We start from the raw sequence: 19,244 nt of genomic DNA on the forward strand, positions 1-19,244 counted from the left end.
CAGGGTATGAAAGAACGGCTGAGAAGTCTACTGACTAAAAGCAAAAGCATCTTTAGTCCAATGCTGAAGCTTTGAAGGTGAGTGGCAGCTCCTTTCCCAGGTTGTTTTTATTGATTTGAACATAACCACAAATCTGATTTTGCAAGAACGCTAATGAGGACGTTAAAAATACTGCACTGACCGACCTCAAATTTTAAGTAGACAAAAGCCTTCAACCATATACGTCAGAAATGTTCCAGGACTGGTGTCACAGAGATATATTTCAGGTCCAAACTCCAGGTTTTCCCCTTGGAAGTAATCCCCATGAAGTCTAATGCTCTTTACCATCTTCTCTGCCACACCTTCATGCACTCCTGGAAGGACTCTTCTGGGATCCTCTCCAGCTCCATCGTCACGCCCATCTTGATGTCATCCACATCTTCGAAACAGGTGCCCTCTGATGACCTCCTTGAGCTTGGGAAAGATGAAAAAATCACATGGAGCTAGGTCGTGTGGGTAAGGAGGTTGGTCCAGCACGGCGATGTTGTTCTCAACCAGGAGCTGCCGGATGCTCACGGCATTGTGAGCACTCGCACTGAACGCCACAGGATGTCTTTATATTTGTTCTGGTTGATTGTCTGGGCTCGTGGCAAGGAGTCACATGGACGATGCCCCTCACATTGAAGACTGCGCTTGTAACCCACCTGGTCAAACCAACACCCAAGGCTCGAACCAGGGTCTGCAGATCGAGAGTCGACAGGGCAAAGCATCAAGCTAAAAGCCCCAAGCTGTCACCTCGATGTCTAGCATGACTTTTAAGGTATCAAGGAGTGAGGTTTACCAACATTCTTCTGCACAGCCACACTGGCTGCGGCACTTGGTTACACGATCAACATGACTTTGACTTTGGACTTCGACTGTCTTGCTCGCACTCTTCCACTGGAGGGTCTGGCGTTTGGTCTCCGGGTTGTACTCGAAGCTTTATGACTCATTACCGGTGATGACTCTCCCTAGCAAGGCCGGTTCGGTTTCAAGACGCTCGAGGATGTCCTGACACATTTGTATGTGTTGATCCCTTTGGGCATGGCCGTGATGACTGAATTGCGCAGGATCCAAGAAGGATCCTTTCGGGAGTGAATGAAGGCGTGGCGGAGAAGGCAGGGAAAGTTTACTTTGAAGGGGAAAACTTGTAGTTTGTAGTTTCAATTTGAAATATATCTTTAATGACATCAGTCCTGGAACTTTTCTGACACTTCTGGCAGTTTTTGCGACATAAACGAGGTTGACTTAGTTGGGTGATGTGACACACTTTGTAAAGGCGGAATTGTTGATACAGCTCTCGGATTAGATCGGATCAGAAGATTGTTCAAGTGGTCATAATGTTGTGGCCCGTGGGCGCATATTAACGATGAAATGCTTCTACATTGCGCATGAGGCGATTGCAGGAGGAGTTTGGAGAAGAGCTAATCAGCATAATCAGAAATTGAGAGCATTGGGAGCGGCACACAACTTCATGACTGCAGCACAGTCCGAGTGTGGTTTATTTTAGGAATGAAAACAGACACGGCTGCAAGTATTTCTCGGGACTTTTGTGTGATGAATGTCTCTTGTCATATTTTCTTACGACTATAAACAGCATCTCAGGGATTGAACTGAAGAGCCTGATAAATAATTAATAAGAGTTATGTTTTGTTTTGCATATCAACCTGTTTCCTCTGCCATGTGGATAACAACGTCACCTTCTTGATCAGAAAACAACAACCTTCCCAGCTCACACAATCCTGACTTCATGCAGCGTTAGATGACCCAAAATACTGAGGATGAATTATTCAAAGCCCTTTCTTGCTTGGATGATGTGAGCATGACTCTGGCTTTTGTGTGTGTGCAGGAAACCAGAGATTAAAATGGAAATGTTGAGATTAAAATAGAAAATGTTGAAATCGTCTGTTTTCAATAAACTGCAGACATTTTCAGAGGCTTGTCAGTCATCTTTAAACTGCTCAGCTCTGCAGCACCTCAGAAGAGGAGAGAATAATCCTTAATCCAGGGCTTTTCTTACAGTCGGCATGAAATGGGGAAAACACAATGATGGCTTCTGTTCACCCCCCCCCCCCCAACAGAGCTAGTCCCTTGGAGGGAATTCCCAGTGGGTAGTGGAAGTATTTTCCACTCAGGGTTTCCTGTGACACTCTATTTGCAACAACAGCCCGAAGATACGCCGGCTCTCATTTCACTGCCGTAGTTTGCTGTGATAGTTGACAGCAGAAAATGGGTTTATTTCCGCTTCAAACACGTATTCCATTTTTAGCACAATATTTTAAAATTCGAATCAGTACATTTTGGAAAGGGAACAGAATTTTCAGGAATAATTCTCATGCCAAACAGACTTCAGGCGCAAACGGTCATCATGCATAACGGCGGCACATCATACGGGACTTCGGCGTATGTCACTTACGTAACTTCGCGTGCGTGTGCATATTCTTTGGCTTTTATTTACCGTAAATGGTGATGCCGGGAAAATCGTTTAAATCTTCAGAAAGGTCTTTCTTCTTAAGAGCGTATGCATCAACGCCATCACTTTTTGTACTTGTGTGACTGCTAATATTACAAAATGAGATATTGCCAGTGTATTTAATAAAGGTTTTTATCAGGGTGACAATTTGGTTCCAGGTTCCACATTTTTACAGGACAATTCCATCCATACATACATTTTAAAAACAGGCAAAGCGGGGTACACCCTAAGGGCAATTTTTAGTCTCTAATGAGCCAAACATGCCTGTTTTTGGAATCTGGGAGAAAGCTGGAGTACCGTGTGCACAGCCAGAGAACAGAGAACACAGAGAGCCCGGGTTCAAATCCTCGATTTCCTGACTGTGTGGCCAACATAGTAACCACCGATACAGTGGAGTTCAGCTTTTCACGGGGGTTCTGTTTCAGACTTACCAATGAATGGCGAAAAGACACAAATAATTTCACACACACAACCCTCGTGCCATTTTTCACTTGCACACAATTCAGGTTTGAGCCCTATAGATGCCTCACACGCTTACTAAACACATTTTAACGAATAAAATGTATACTCTAGGTCAGGGGTGCTCACACTTTTTTAGCCTGCGAGCTACTTTTAAAATGACCAAGTCCCAAAGATCTACCTACTACTGTACTATAAATATAGAAAGTATGTATATTTACTATATTTATTTAACATAAAGTATGACTAGGTATTTATGTACGTTATACATGTATATCTGGAGCACACGCACTTTCTCAGCATGCAAGTACAAGTCCAAATAAAACATATAAAAGTCTATAAAACATATAACAGATACAAAATGTAACCAGTAAACTCTGAAATTCTATTGTAAATATGAATGATTAGTATTTCACGTTCACATTTTCAAAGTTTACAGGTAATCAAAGTAGTTGCTATCATAATTCACTTCAATATGGAAGTAAAGATAATTCCACATAACTCCTGAATAGTTGTGTACATAACCTGAGTACTGCTAATATGTCAGTCAAATTAGCTATGTAACGTTCATTAGGGCACACAGTTCATGTATTACATCCAGTTAGCATTTGCTATCAAACATTAGCCATAGACAAGAATTTAAAATGATGATGCAAAAGACAGATGCAGATGCAGCCGAAGTCAAGGCAACATATTGAAAAGGTTTCCCCAATGGGCACATTTTTTATTTCATCATGAAATAATAGCTTAAGAAGCGAACGTGTAGAAAACACTGATTTCTGTAGTGGAGTTCATGACACGAATCAAAGCCATCAAACAATGCACTTTTTTCTACACAAGTAGCCGCTACAAGTGAACAGATAACTTTAGTTATAGATATAAGCACCTTACAGCTGAGTTCGTTTATCTGGAATCAGAATAATAAAGATGAAAGTTGCATCTCCGTGTGGAGTTTGAAACGCCGCGGGGGAGGGAGAGCGAATCAGGAGGGGAGATGACTGATGTCATATGACATCTGCAAAGTGACAATTATGCCATCGAACCAAACTACCTTGGCGATCTGCCCGTAGCTCGCGATCAACGTAATGGGCACCCCTGGTCTACGTCAGCGGCTGTTAACCGTAGAATCGTAACAAATCCAATCGCATGGTTTGTACACCGTATCGAATTGTATCGAAGCGTTCTGTTTTTAAAATATATATTTTTTTAATCGGATCATAACCCGCGTATCTAGATGCGTATTGAATCGTGAGTCACAAAAAGATGTACAACCCTAATCGGCAGTATCTCGTATTTAGAAATTATTACTGACTTCGGGTGGATTCATAAAAAAAAAAAAATTAACGAAAAATCCGCTAATGTGCGGGGATCCACTCTATTATCTGTGGACAAATCCCCTTTTTTTCTTTTCCTCAGAGAAGTGGTGCGCAGATGTGAAACTGAGCCTGCAGCTGAAGATGATGAGGGCTCCTATAAGCTGCAATCAGCACAGAGAATCCCAAGCCTTCTTTGATCCTCACAATGGCCGCTTCTGTGCACGCTTCCCACAGTATGCTGCCAGATTCCTGCCAGAACGCACACATTTAATACACAGCATGCATGCATGTTGCACAACCAGGCCCAACTCCCCCTTCCAATTTTCAATGCGTCTGCTAATATTGTGTCTGACAGCTAAGAAGGAAACCCTTCTGGCTCCATACCATCATCGCCCCCTCCCCGGAAAGAACTGGCATCAAAACGTGAGGGCTTTCCCTTTCGTCTACCCCCACCCTCACCGTACTCTATTTCCAGACGCCACGCTTATATAAGAGCTGAGGAAGCTAATCTAACCAAGGAGGACGACACCGAGGAGAATCTGTTGGTTCCTTCCTCAAGCTTGTGATGCGTCTCCAAAACCGAAGAGACAAGCCAGACGTGTTGTGTGAACCAGGTGAGACCCAGATGAGACGTAACGAGAGCTCGGTGACAGCAAGCAAAAACACAGGTGCCTCCCAAATGTGCTCTCCCATCCAACCCCGCCGAGCGCTTCAGGTGTGAAGCCGCTTTGAGAGGCAAAATGAGACGAAATTGAGGTATCATCTGGGCTGTCGTCCCTCCTAAAAGACACGATCAGACAAAAGTGTCCGCCTCCTCCCTTGCTGCCAGCTGTCACTGCAAGAGACTCCACTCCAAATTAAGTTAGACAAAAGGCAGTGAGCTGCACGGAAATAGGCCAGCTCTTTCAGGACTCCTTTCGGACCTGGTCTGAGCTGCAGGGTTCGTGCGTGAGTGGGTGTACGTATGTGTCGTGGGTGTACATGTGCCTGCATGTGTGGGAGAGAGAAGCAGGGGATGCCTTTTCAGTAAGCGTGGCGGCGTGTGGTGTTAGAATTATGACTGGCTTCTTCGCTCACTAAGTCGCCCTATAAATAGCAGCTGCCCTTTTACATAGTCACACATCCACAGCAAAATATCCAATAGTTCAAAAACAAAATCAAGTGTGATCAATATCTACAGTATATGTTAGAGCACAACACTGGCTAATCACGCTTAGCCTGAATCAGGTGACCCGAGCACAGAATGATTAGAGACGGAACACTGAGTCTTTGCATTCTTGCCTGCAAATGTGAATAAATAAACACAGATGGGAGAAATCCCATGGCTTCCTGCCTGTGCTTCTTTTATCCTGGCTCATATTAATGTCCTCATGCTCCACTTGCAGCACCTGCATCTCCTGGCAGGGACGTCGCAGACTTTACCAACCTGCACGGAGCGGGTCTGCTCCTTTCTATTATTTCACCTTTCCGACAATAATACACCTTTGTGTGCTAACTGCACGATGTTGTTTTTTGCGGTACGGTGGCCTAGTGGTTAGCATGTTGGCCACACAGTCAGGAGATCGGAAGATCTGGGTTTGAATCTCCATTGGGCTTCTCTGTGTGGAGTTTGCATGTTCTCCCCGTGCGTGCGTGGGCTTTCTCTAATTGCCGATTCCAAATTGTCCATAGGTATGAATGTGAGCCTGAATGATTATTTGTCTATATGTGCCCTGCGATTGGCTGGCGAACAGTCCAAGGTGTACCCGCCTCTCGGCCAAAGTCAGCTGGGATAGGCTCCAGCCCACCCGTGATCTGACTCATGACAAACCGTATATGTAAAAAAAAAAAAACACTTTTATTTGGAACTAATCAAAGACTGATAGTGAGAAAAGCACTATCAGTTTTGTGGGTTTTTGTTTATTTTATCTCTGCAATGAGCCACGTTCCATAGATGGCCCCTGCACCACACTTTGGACACTCGTGTTTTTTTTCCCAGGAAGGTGAATGTGACCAAGCTCTGCCTTCTTGCCAATGTTGGTCAGGGGCTGGGTTGCATTATGGAGGGTTTTTTACAGCTCTCAGTCATGCCTACGGAGATGGAGCTCACACCCGCTCGCCTGCTCGGTGTATGCTTTACCTTTGTTGATGTCTTGTATCACTTAGCAAAAAGTGTACTTCAAGTTAATTTTATTAAGTATAGCGAGTATACTACAGACCATGTGCTTTTAGTGTACTAGAAAGTATACCAATTTAATACTTTTTAATACTTACTTCTATGTGATATTAAAAGAAAACTTATCATCAGTTTCTGTAATGGCCGTTGGTGTTCCCGGACATCCCAAGACAGTTTTTTTGTAAGCAAAAGGAGGCCCGTAATGTCAGGTGGGGCCAGTCTGAACCAAAAAGCCCAGGGCTGAATTTTTGTCCCAGTCCACCCTTGATGCAAAATGTATCTGTAGCAGTCCAAATTTATTTGTGGCGGGCCCCCACATATAAATGAATGTGTGTGTGAAGTTTTGTGTTCATTTTGCTGTTAATTATTTGACTAATTGTGAAGAATGCATGCATTTTCTTAGCTAAGGGCTTTTTGATTCATGTTTGTTGCAAGAAGCGCCAATTATTGTGTATGTTCGTAATAAATATATGACCATGTTACAGTGAATTTGAGGTGAAAAAGTTTGGACAACCCTGAAAAAGACTGCGTTACACCATTTATAAACAACCAATAACTTTGGTTTCTCTATTGTTTGACATTTGAAGATGTAAAAATGCTTCTGGACCATTTATTATTCGTGCAGAAAAGTCATCCCCGTTAGTGATCCCATCCCTGTACGATGAACAAGACGATCCGAACCCTGCGGCGCACCAAACAAGCAAACCCAGACTGCTTTAAGAGATGGGTCTCGGTCCGATTTGAAGTGAACTCTGGTGTGGTTTGATTCACTTGAGCCCAAATGTGAACACTACACGGACCAGAGTTAAAATGACAGCAGAACGAATTCATATGTCAGAGAAAATCCATTGCAAGTGCTGTCTCGGTGTTGGTTAAAAGCACATTTTAGAAGCTTCTCCTGAAATCTACGCCAGTAAATACAGCAGAATATAAAAATAATCTATAATCTAGCAGCACTGATCAAGTCCTTACTTCTTTAGTTCTTTGCCTTTGGTCCAATGAGAAAAATACCAGCGTGAACGCTAAGGAAACCACACCAAATATGCACCAAGTGTCTTTTTTTCATTTTTAGCCCAGACCAGTGAACGAAGCATTAGTCTATGACCTAATTTTAATAGGTACCCAACATTGCTTGAAATCATATTACAGTACTTTGATTGAGAGGACACAAAATAACAAAAAAATCCATCCCCATCTAGAAGGAACGATCATTCTGATTATTACTGTTATGTTTGTGCAGCACTGCACTGTTTTCATTATTTAGACAGGAAAAATATTAGAAACACTTAAATATGTCCTTGCAAAATGTGCACAGCCCTTGTATTAGGTGTACTTGCCTGTATGTGTGGTAGACTCCATGACTGAGATGTGTTGTTATTTGTGTTTGTGTTAATGTGTTCCTAATATTTAGGTTGCCTTATTTAGCTACATTACTGCCACGCCTGTCAGTATCATGCGGTGCAGCATATTCTCTTCTCACGAATCTTATTACACTGTGCAGAATTAAGTAATGTCACTCGGTGTGAACATCATCACTAATCTCATTGATCCACAAATGTTGAGTTGTTGCAGTAAAAAAGGAAATAGTGCCATACCTTGAAACTTGAAGCCCTCCAGATGGACCCACAGGCAGAGCTCCTCCATAATGCACTCACAGCTCCAGGGGTTCCCGCTGAGGCCGATGGAGCGCAGGGCAGGCAGTGAGATGAGTGAGCTGATGTTCAGGGCCGTCAAATTGTTTCGGCTCATATCCAGAACCTGCAAGGCCAGGTTTTCCGCAAAGGCGTCCGGGTGGATCTCAGACAGCTCCGGGTTGTCAGTCATCCTCAGCATGATCAAGCTCGCCAGGGGGCCGAAGGTCCTGTCCTCGATCCGGGTGAGGGTGTTGAAGGAAAGGTCAAGGTAGGCCAGCTTCCTTAAATTCCCGAACGTTGACTGGGAAATCTCAGTCAAGGAATTGTTGCTGCAGTCCAAGTAGACCAGATCCGAGAGGTAGTTGAGGGCGAGCGGTGGCAGCTCCACGATGAGGTTGTTGGAGATGATGAGCTGCCGAGTGGCCAGAGGCAAGTCCGCCGGGAACCTGCTCAGGTGCTGCCCGGCGCATTGGACGACCAGCTGATCGTCACACACGCACCTGTCCGGGCAGCCCGACGACAGCAGCGGGGACGCGATCACCCCCGTGGAGACCAGGAGCACAACGACGAGCCGCAGGGGTTGCGCGCTTGGCTGCGGGGCAAGACGCATGACACCGCCGAGGGCTTCATGCAGTCCGCTTGGAGAGATCCACGCACGCTTACATTCTTCATTGACTTCCACCAAGGCGATCGGAATAGCGGAAGGATTACTTTCACAGAGGTCAGTGGAGACTCTCGCCCTTGGCAACCTCCGGCGCGCAATGTTTCAGCTCATCCTGTCAGCTGGTTCTGATCCAGTCTGCATCCGATGAGCTCACGTCGGTTGTCATACCTCGTGGATTTGTTATTACAGGGTCCTCCACAGGAACACGGCTGTGCACGCTCACTTTGCGCGCTCACAGTGGGTGCTGCTTGGCTTGGGTTGTGCACGAAGGAGGTGGAGAGAGGGCAAGGCAAAAACAAAATATCCACTGTCATGCATGCGTTTTGTGTGTGTTTGCCTGACCTAGTTGCTCCAGCCGTGCACACTGACGTCACCATCTGCACGTGCCTCGGGTGAGTGTGCAATCTGCACAGGATGGTTGATCATTAAACATGCATGCTGGACGTATGCTGTAGTTTGTGTGCTTCTCACGTGCCCCAGGTGTGTGACCAATGCGCTACACATGCTGCAGAGTCGTCACATCACATTCAAACGGGATGTTCTCGGAGGGAAGTGGCCACTGAGCTTATAGTGTCATCGGCAGGTTGCAATCGAGATACGTGACTGGAAGATGTGCGAGTCATGAACAAGTTGCGGCTACTTTGTCTGGCTCCTCCGAGACCAGTTGAGAGACATAGTCTCTCCAACGTGCCCTGGGTCTTCCCCGAGGCCTCCTCCCGGTCGGCTGTGCCCTGAATGCCATCCCAGGGGGTTGTTGGAGAGGGATCCTGACCAGATGCTTGATCCACCTCACGGCTCCTCTCAATGTGAAGGAGTAGTGGCTCAATACTCAGAGTACTGAGTATTCCTCCTGAATGACAGAGCATCTCACCCTCTACGGAGGAAACTCATTCCGGCCGTTTGTACCCGCGTTCTTGTCCTTTTGGTCACGATACCCAACGCTCATGACCAGGATCATAGATTTATTTATATATTTATGTATGTATGTATTTGCACATCATAAACAGCGTAAAAAAAGGAAATAACACAATTTCTCAACAGTTAAAATCAGTGTGCAGGAGTGGATGGAAGCCAAAAGAGGCTTATGTCACTACCTCCCCAAAGTTATACAGTACACAGGGAAAAAAGAAAGTGAAAGAAAAAAAAACGACATTTTATATGAAATAATAATCTAAAGTAAAAACATGAAAAATACAAACCCGATTACAATTCATCCAATGATATACAGCCTTACATTTTTCCATTAGTTAGGGTCCTTTTCAGATGCTTTTTAAATGAAGATTGAAGTTCAGGATATAAGTTACTCCGAAGATGTGGTCCGCGATATTTTAGAGAATACCGACTGACCGAAGTTCGACAATAAGGAAGGTAAAATCGACTTGAATATCGTGTAGCGTCACAGACGAGACAAAACGAATTGACTCGCTCAGCCTGCGAGTTTCGACTTATCCACGGGTGAAACTTGCTTGACAGATGGGAGTTTCTGTGCCGGCACTTTGTGATGGGTGACTTGAGTAAATTGAGTAACCGATTCACTTCAGTGAGCCGAGTCAATAAGCAGAATCGAGTTTCCCATCATTAACCGGATGAGGCACAGAAAGGCATACTGTATACCTTGTTAGGCAACAGCAAGTTGTGCAAAAAACACTGAAATTCAAAAGTTTAGAAAAGGTCCATAACATACTGTAGGTCTGCCCCAACCGTAACCTCCCCGCCACCATGGTCCACTCGATCTGCAGCACTGGTACGTATTATTGATGGCATTTAGAATTCACAGTGTGACACACAAGTTATTTATCCACCACCATCCCAGTTCTTGCATGGCCAGCACACTCATTGGACGCTGTGGATTGGCGTACACGGTATTTGATGCAAACGGTGGAGTGGCCTTTTACTGTGGCCAACCTAAGGCGCACCTCTGCAATAATCATGTTGTCTAATCAGCATCTCCACATGGATGAATTATGAATGCTTACGAACACATTTAGACAGGTTTGTGAACGATATTTGGGAGAGATAGGCCTCTAGTCTACGTTATATCTTTGAGTTCAGCTCATGAAAAATGGCAGGAGAGACAAAAGTGCTGCGCTTGTATTTTTGTTGCGTGTACATCAAACATCTGGATGCCGCTTGAGTCTCCATTGTTCATTGTGTGCTGCACAGGAAACTAAGTAGCTAGTCAACAAAAGTCGTAGTTGCGTCCAGGAAAACACTGCCTCCTAGCGTGTTGTTGGAGAACTGCAAGTCACAAGCTCAGCCTAACTCTAATTCTCATCTCAACGGCATACGCCACTAATTACTTTCCGTGGTAACTAATTACATTCGTGAAGGAGTAATTCCGTTACTTATTCAATTACTTTTTTGAAGTTGCCCCAACATCGTATCCTGTATAAGAGAAAATGACAAATATGTGGGAATATGTGACAAAACAAGGAAATCCCCTGAAGACAACAAGGGTTGACACGGTCCTCTGGAAGGGCCCAGCCCCTCAGTTTGGAAATAAGTGGAGCATCAGGCATCATGCACCAGTAGTAATATTAGGAGTTTGTGAAACGGACTGCTAGATAGGTGGATAAGGATTCACAGGCAGGTCTGACTGGAGAAAAATGCCCCTACTCCTAGAAGTGCTCAGATTACTGATGAGTTTAGGTATAAGGACGTTTCTGTCCAAAATAGGGCACACTGCTGAATGTACACAGAGCAGAAAACACAAAAAGTTAAATCTTCGCTACAAAATAATGTGTTCTGACATTTAGCTCTTGGCTGCACCTTGCACCAATCCAAACGGAGCATGAGCAGCTTCCAAGCAGATGATGGGCGATGCATTGGGACAGGGGTGGTCTCAAGCAGCACTTGTTGTTGTCCGCACTCAGTCTGAGAGTATTCTTAGTTCCCTGTGTAGGTGTTGAAGTGCTGAATCAGAGTATGGTGGAGGGGGTGGAGACGGGGGATGTGTGAGGAGGGGGCAGATGTGCAGATGACAGGCCCTCGGAGAAAGTAACAGAGCAATGTCAGTGATAACGCCGCACGTGCTGACCACTCTCGCTCTTTCACTCGCACTCGCACGCACAGACAGGGAGATCAGAAGACTGACAAGGTGGGCCTTATGGGCATGTGGCACCATGTGGTGTCGGATCCACAAGTACCTGCTACACACTTACAGTAGTGTCACATGTTCGGTGATGTTATGGGGACATCTAGTGACCGCATTTGGTCATGTTTTTACCAGCGCTGAACTTTATATTGTCACCAGAGACAACATTTGGTACAATTGCACCTTCTCATAAGCATAGAAAAATGTATATAAAAGATAATATAAATAGAAAAAATTGAAAATAGAAATATACTGTCATAAATAAAAATAAATCCATCCATCCATTTTCTATGCCGCTTGTCCTACTAGGGTCACGGGGGTATGCTGAAGCCTATCCCATCCGACTACGGGCGAGAGGCAGGGCAACCCTGGACTGGTCTAATAAAAATAAATATAAAATATAAATATTTTTCTTACAATATTATGACATTCTTCTTGTACATTTATGACTGTTTCTTGTTAGATTACAACTTTTTTCCATTTTTCCATTTTCCAGCTGGCCAACTTCCTGGTAGCACGACTGACAGCATGGCTAACGTCCATTTTGTTTTGGTGAAGTTGCAGAGTTTCTCTCATGCAGTTGTTTTGGAGGTGTTGTGGAAAAAAATGTTCTTTAAGAAAAAAGAATGCCTGAAATAAAGACAGGGAGTTTGAGCAGTTTATTTATTTTGCAAAGAAGGGTCAGGTCGGACAAAATGCAAAGTGCATGGCGTGTGCGTGTGTGTGTGTACGCATTTTATTTTGCTGTTTTTTTTAATCTTGCATATTTCTTTCATGTGATTACAGCATTATTAATTTGCGGCATTTTCCCGTTGCATTTGTTTTGGTGCACAGATAGCAGGAGAAAAAAGCCTCAAGAAGAGGGACGCCACACGCCTGGACAAACTGGTGAGGAAGGCAGGCTCTGTCATTGGCACTGAGCTGGACAGACGGACATCTGTGGCGGAGCAAAGAACACCGAGGAGGCTCCTTTCCATCACGGACAACCAGAATCATCCAATGCACAGCGTCATCTCGAAACAGAGGAGCAGTTTCAGTGGCAGATTACTATCACCGCCTTGCTCCACCGAAAGAGTGAGAAGATCATTCCTCCCCCACGCATTCCTCCCATGTCTCGCCTTGGTTGTTTTATTTTGTTTTGTGATTAAGTGATTAAGTTCATTGTGACATTTTTGCAGAGCTGCTGGAAAATGTGACTTTCTCTTAGAGATCAATAAAGTATCTACAATGCAACGGCAGTGTAAGGTTGTTCTTAGCATCACATAATTGTGGTACTTTTGAATAGGTACTTTTGTGCCTTCTTAAAAACATAATCAATATTTATGAAATCAAAGCCTATGTACGTATTCATTAGTCAATTCAATTCCCATATTTATTCTTTTCATTATTGAATAAGCTGCAAACGATATTAACTATACTCTCACGCATGCTTTAGTGTGTCTTTCCCGATTAAATGGTAACATGTGAACGTGTTAAACACGGGAAGTGGACAAACGAACAGCAATTGTAGTAGCCCACGTCGACTGTTGTGGCATTTCCAGTCAAACAGGAATTCACCTCAGTCTTTTGTTGAGTGGACTGGGAGTGTGCAAGGTGCAGAAAAAACAAGAAAAATGCTGCACGTTTACTGCGTCAGAGCTGCAAGACTCTCATTTATGTTTGGTTTGCATAAGGCAAACACAGTTTTCCATTTAGGACCCAACAAATACATAGAAGTAATTCATATTTGTTGATAATATTGATGCATGAGAGATATTTGAACATCTGTATAGCCTATTTTTTGTTTTTGTTTTGTTTTTTTGGCAATACAATACATGCACTCACGTACACTTGTTGCTAACAATGTGGTAACCAAGGCAACGCTTGCATACATGCGCATGACAAACCACAACTTAAAAAAATGCTAAATGCTATACGGTATATGGTCGAGCACAGCCGCTTATTAAAAAAAGAAATCATTTGTCTCTGCGGATTGCGCGCCACGCCCTCTGGTGCGCGTGTGTTACGTAAAAACTGACGCAAGCGGATGTCAGGCTGGAAAACTTGAGTTTGTGTCGAGTGTTTGAGGGTGTTGTGTGTCCCAGATTGCCTTTGCTAGCGTCGTCGTGCCTCATCTGGAAGGTAAACGCTTCTCTTTTTTCCCTCACCGATGTCCCTGACACATTTGTAACATTTGTGTGTGCAGGCTTTAATGGCGTTGCTGTTACCTTGTGTGACCTTCTTAAAGCGACCTTGCTCTAGTCTGCTGCACTACTCTTTCTTTTTTTCTCAAATACATTTATGAGGCAATTATCCCGATAGTGTATTCAAGAAGCCTTGTCCCAATGCTAACCTGTAATTTTGATCTAAATGTAGAATAATGAAAGGTTGCATCATGTAGGCTACAACACAGAAAAACACATTTTACTCCTATCGTTTGCACTGTGGCACCTTCCTGTATATACGGTACGGTATATTTATTCAATATGACCTTCTTATTTACGAATAGGAGTACTCAAGACACGTGAGCCAGATCGGCTCAGCCCATTACTTTTTGTGTAATTGGCCATGACGCAAAACCCAGTATTTGTGTGTGGTTGAGGACATCTAAGCTTCTTGGTTTGTGTCATAAGAAACATGCAACATTATGTCATGTTTGTAAACATAATTTAACAGCAGAACATGAAGTTACTGACTTAAGGGCGTTTGTTTCAGTCATTCCTCCTTTTATCACGGTTGATTGGTTCAATATGAACCTATTCAATGCCAAAGATGCATTTATACGTTTTTATAATCCCGAACGCCCGATCCCAACAGCTTTATACGTCTTTGACGGGTTTTTTTGGGGTGAGAGGCAAAAAGAGGTGATGATGCAACCCTCCATTAATGCATTACCACTTCAGAGCACTTTTAAGCTGTAAAAAAACGGCCACAAGGTGGCAGAAGCGCATTTGATAAGCGCTCAGCAGGGCGGACATGTTGACGGATAAATCACACATGACAGGAAGGAGGAAGTGAGAGAGCGTGGCCGTTTTTATGGCTTGAAACTGCTCGAAAAAAGTGACATCTGTTAGTCTACAGTTGCGTCAACACCTCTTTTTGCCTCTCGCGCTCGCAAAAAAAAAAGAGGTACTGAATGAGCGAATTAACAGTTACTTAAAGGCAGTTAGGGCAAATGTAACTTAACCGACTCACCCGATGACGTGTGTCCTTCCAGGTGTCAAGATGGTCGTTCTGTCGAAAGAGTATGGCTTTGTGGTGTTGACCGGCGTCGCCAGTATGATCATGGTGGGACACTTGGCGGTTAAAGTGGGCAAAGCTCGCAAGAAGTACAACGTGCAGGTGAGCAGACGTGTCGACATCATCGGCGTGGTCGCAACCATGCGTGACACCTTCCATTTAATGACTGCACACAAACGTGCCTTCGGTTGCAGTACCCCAAGATGTACAGCGACGACGGCGAAAATGGCAACGTTTTCAACTGCATCCAGCGCTCGCACCAAAACACGTGAGTTGGCAGCACAGTACGGACAATAGTATTGGGACACCTTGAGATCATACCTGCAGAAAGTGAGAAGTATGGAGTTGATATCCTCTTTTTCATTCTTCTGGAAAGATTGTCAGCAAAATGTTGGACTGCTTCCGTCGGACTTTTGGAGGGTTACCGTCCGAGACCGCCCGCGGTTTTGATACTCTGAACCAGGGGTGTCCATACTTTTTCCACCGAGAGCCACATACTGAAAAATGAAAAGATGCAAGGGCCACTTTATTTTGTTAAAGCAGTGAATGTGGATATGCTAAGAAGTTACAGTACAGTATGTATAGTTCAAGAAAAAATTGATACCGTTCGTGTGAAAAAGCGTATTATTACTATTTGCTTTTTTCCATTTATGCTGTTGCTTTTTAAAAATGTTCCAAATATTTAAACTTTCTTCTTAAATCCTCTTTTACATTTTCTTTTTGTAATATTATGACTTTATTCCCATAATATGAATCGCTTTTTCCCCAACCCGATATTCCATAAATTGCGACTTTATATTATTTATGTTGGTTTCTGATAATATTACAACTTAAAAAAAAATCAATTTTTTCTTCAATATTTCAACTCTGTGCAACTAATGTGACATCTTTTTTTTTAAAATTCTCATAAATGTTTTTCTTGTTAGAATAGAACTTTTTTCTTGTAATATTTAGATTTTATTCTCTTAAAATTACAGCAGTTTTTTGCATTTCTGCCGGTTTGTTTTAAATTTCACAACTATTTCAGCTCTCCCCGTGTAAATTTTATTGTCTTATTTATGACTTCATTCCCATAATATTTTGACTTTATTCTTGCAACATTATAACTTGTTCCGCAATCAAATTTGACAAAAGTTAGAACTTTATTTCTCATTTTATGATTCTAATATATATATATATATATATATATATTTTTTTTTTCTTTTACTATTTCAATTTTATGCTATAAAAACTTTCACTTGCCAGATTACAAGTATTTTTTTCTTCAAATTTTGACTTTATTCTGGTAAAATTACCGGTGATTTTTCAATTTTCCAGATTTCTTACTAAATAATTTTTTTAGAACGTGCCGTGGACCAAAAAAAAACCCAGCCGCAGACCACAAATAGCCCCCGGGCCGCACTTTGGGCACGCCTGTTCTGAACCCTATCATATGCCTCTGTTATTAAACACATTTGTACGTCAGTTTTACACGTTAACAACTAGTTACAGGCATACAGTATACGTCACCTCTTCCTGCTGGAAAACGTTGAGCGGATTGACTCGTGAGACGGCGCCCTCTGCTGGCTTCATAGCTGCAGCACCCTTTTTTTCCGCTGCAGGTTGCGCTAGACGTGTGTGAATGTCTTGTTTTGCCTAAAACACAAAGAAAGATAATAGATCTGATAAGAGGAAATAAAAAGGTAGCAGAAAAGAAGGTTAAAGTGAGCATGCTGTGTGTTTTCTTCTAGTCTGGAGCAATATCCAGCCTTCCTTTTCTGTCTGGCTGTTGGTGGCTTGCATTGTCCTGTAAGTTTTTTTTTTTTTTTGCACTTACATCCCAAATATGTAATAGAAACTATCAGGACAGATTAAAGTGCTTGTCTGTGTGCAGCGTCTCGCCAGTGGACTCGGAGCTGTGTGGATCATCGGCAGGGAGGTGTACGCCCACGGCTACTCCACAGGAGGTTAGACGGCAGTAAACCGCCTGTGTTGTGTTGTTCATGTCCGTGAAATAATCATATCTTTCTCGGTAAAGATCCTAAAAAAAGGGCGCACGGAGCATTCGGGACGGTGGCTTTGCTCGGAATGATGCTGACCACAGCCCACTTTGGATGTCACCTGGTGGGATGGACGGGACCGTGCGTCGGTTGGCGTAAAACGCATTGTTGTTGAGGACTTGAGCAGGAATGTGGCCGTTATTGTACTCGGCCAATGTAAACGCTTCAGCCTTGTTTTGCTGTGTGTGTGCGTGTGTGTGTGTGTGTGTGTGTGTGTGTGTGTGTGTGTGTGTGTGTGTGTGTGTGAGAGCCAAGTGATCTGACTGGTTCTCCATGTTGGAATAATGGAGAGTGGTTGCACCCAGTGTCTCCCCGCCAGGTTGTCTGGGTTGCATACTGATTTCGACATTATAAATAAAATTTCAAGCCTTATGGGTGTCCTACTAACGGCATGCTTGATTTTGCAGGGGAATGCTGTTTTTCATTTGCAGGATAAAGTCCACATTGCATGTGGATAGGTGCTCTGTTAGGTCAAACACAGCAGGTAAGACACAAAACCACTCCCTTATGTGACAGTGTCTAAGCCAGGCGTGTCCAAAGTGCAGCCCGGGGGCCTTTTGCAGCCCGCGGCACATTCTAAAGATATAATTTAACAAGAAAACTAAAAAAAAACAGCAAAAGTTGAAAAATTTTAGGAACGTTTATGAAGAGAAAAAGCTGTCATTTTACAAGAATAGCACTGTAAAATTAATTCATTTTCTATGCCGCTCGCTGGAGCCTATCCCAGCTGACCTTAGGAGAGAGGCGGGGCACATCGCCAGCCAACTCACGCTCACATTCATACCTGTGGACAATTTAGAGCAGGGGTGTCCAAAGTGCGGCACGCGGCACATTCTAAAAATGTAATTTAACAAGAAAATGTAAAAAAAAGAACAATAACAGCAGCAAAAATGGAAAAGTCAAAATATTAAGAGAAGAGCTCTAATCTAGCAAGGGAAAAAAGGCATAATTTCACAAGAATAACGTTATAGTATGAGGGGGAAAATGTCATTTTAGTAGCATGAAATAATGAATAAAGTAATTTTTGGAAACTTTTGGGGGGAATTTTGAGTTTGGGGGAAAATGTATAACATGGGAATAAAGTCAACATATTAGGAGAAGAAAATATACAAGAAGAAAGTTGAAATATTTGAAAAAAAAAACAACAGCAGAAATTTGACCAGTACAGTCAAAATGTGAAGAGGGAAAAAAAGTTGCAATTTCATGAGAATAAACATCTAAAATGAGTAATATGATCATTTTAGTAGCAATGTTGAAATAAAGAAAAAAATACATAATTTTTTAAAAAAGATAGAAATTTATAATTGCGAGAAGAAAATGTACAAAAGGAAAGCTGAAACGAAATAGCTGGGAAATTTAAAACAAAACAGCAGAAATGGAAAAAGCAGCTGTCATTTTACGGGAGTAAAGTTACAATCGAATGAAGAACAAAAGTCACATTTATACAAGAATAAACTGGTATTTTTAAGGAAAAAAACGTCATTTTTAGTAGCATTTCACTTATGTTACGAAGGTGAAATGCAGTTTTTTTTCTTGAGCTACTTACTGACTTAGCTTCTTAGCATATCTCCATGTGTTGCTTTGCTAAATACCAAAGTGGCGAAGTTGCATCCCTTCGTTTTTCATTATGTGGCCCTCGCTGGAAAAGGTGTGGACACCCCTGATTTAGAGTCTCCAGTTAACCTCACATGTATGCTTTTGGAAGCCGGAGTGCCCGTAGAAAACCCACGCATGCACGGGGAGAACGTGCAAACTACACAGAGACGCCCAGGCGGAGATACGAACCCAATCTTCCAGATCTCCTGACTGTGTGGCCAACATGCCAACCGCTACGCCACCGTGCGGCCCATATGGTAATGTTATAAGGCATCAAATAATGTCATTTGAAGAAAATAGATGAAGGTAATATGAAAAACAAAACAATAAAGTTGTAAAAGTAGGTTGCGGAAAAGTTCTAATGTTATGAGAATGAAGTCATAATATTACTAGCAAAAAATGACAAGAAGAGAGTTGGGGGGGGGGGGGGGGGGGAAAGGAGAAACAAAAAAGACATTTTACAAAAAAAGAAAATGCAAATTTTGGAGAATTAGGTTGGGGGAAAAGTTGTAATATTTCGGGACTAAAATCAAAATATTATGGGAATAAAGTACTAAAATTATGAGGGAAAAAATGA

General features: G+C 42.9%; 2 protein-coding genes and 1 long non-coding RNA gene across 4 annotated transcripts in view; 1 reads left to right on the top strand and 2 right to left on the bottom strand.

The window, feature by feature from the left end:
• LOC129171357 (leucine-rich repeat-containing protein 52-like) overlaps window positions 1–9,080 on the bottom strand; it is a 29,001-nt gene extending 19,921 nt beyond the window's left edge. For both annotated transcript variants that reach the window (XR_008566776.1, XM_054759933.1), the window contains exon 1: window positions 8,017–9,080. Coding sequence is in view for 1 of the 2 variants with exons in the window: in XM_054759933.1 (XP_054615908.1) it covers window positions 8,017–8,665 (649 nt within the window). In the remaining variant the exon portion in view is untranslated. The remainder of the gene's footprint in view (window positions 1–8,016) is intronic.
• Window positions 9,081–13,770: 4,690 nt separating this feature from the next.
• Window positions 13,771–17,443, top strand: mgst3a (microsomal glutathione S-transferase 3a). Its single transcript, XM_054765684.1, has 6 exons — window positions 13,771–13,934; window positions 15,010–15,134; window positions 15,227–15,300; window positions 16,763–16,820; window positions 16,906–16,978; window positions 17,050–17,443. The coding sequence occupies exons 2-6, from the start codon at window positions 15,018–15,020 to the stop codon at window positions 17,184–17,186; spliced, it is 459 nt and encodes a 152-aa protein (XP_054621659.1). The 5' UTR covers window positions 13,771–13,934; window positions 15,010–15,017; the 3' UTR covers window positions 17,187–17,443.
• On the bottom strand, window positions 15,360–19,031 carry LOC129174090 (uncharacterized). Its single transcript, XR_008567362.1, has 3 exons — window positions 18,618–19,031; window positions 16,542–16,667; window positions 15,360–15,529 (listed from the first exon to the last, which is right to left on the bottom strand). It is a non-coding gene; the product is annotated as an uncharacterized LOC129174090 (long non-coding RNA).
• Window positions 19,032–19,244: the final 213 nt, after the last annotated feature.

The sequence above is a fragment of the Dunckerocampus dactyliophorus genome, chromosome 2 (assembly GCF_027744805.1).
Source record: "Dunckerocampus dactyliophorus isolate RoL2022-P2 chromosome 2, RoL_Ddac_1.1, whole genome shotgun sequence".
Classification (NCBI taxonomy): domain Eukaryota; kingdom Metazoa; phylum Chordata; class Actinopteri; order Syngnathiformes; family Syngnathidae; genus Dunckerocampus; species Dunckerocampus dactyliophorus.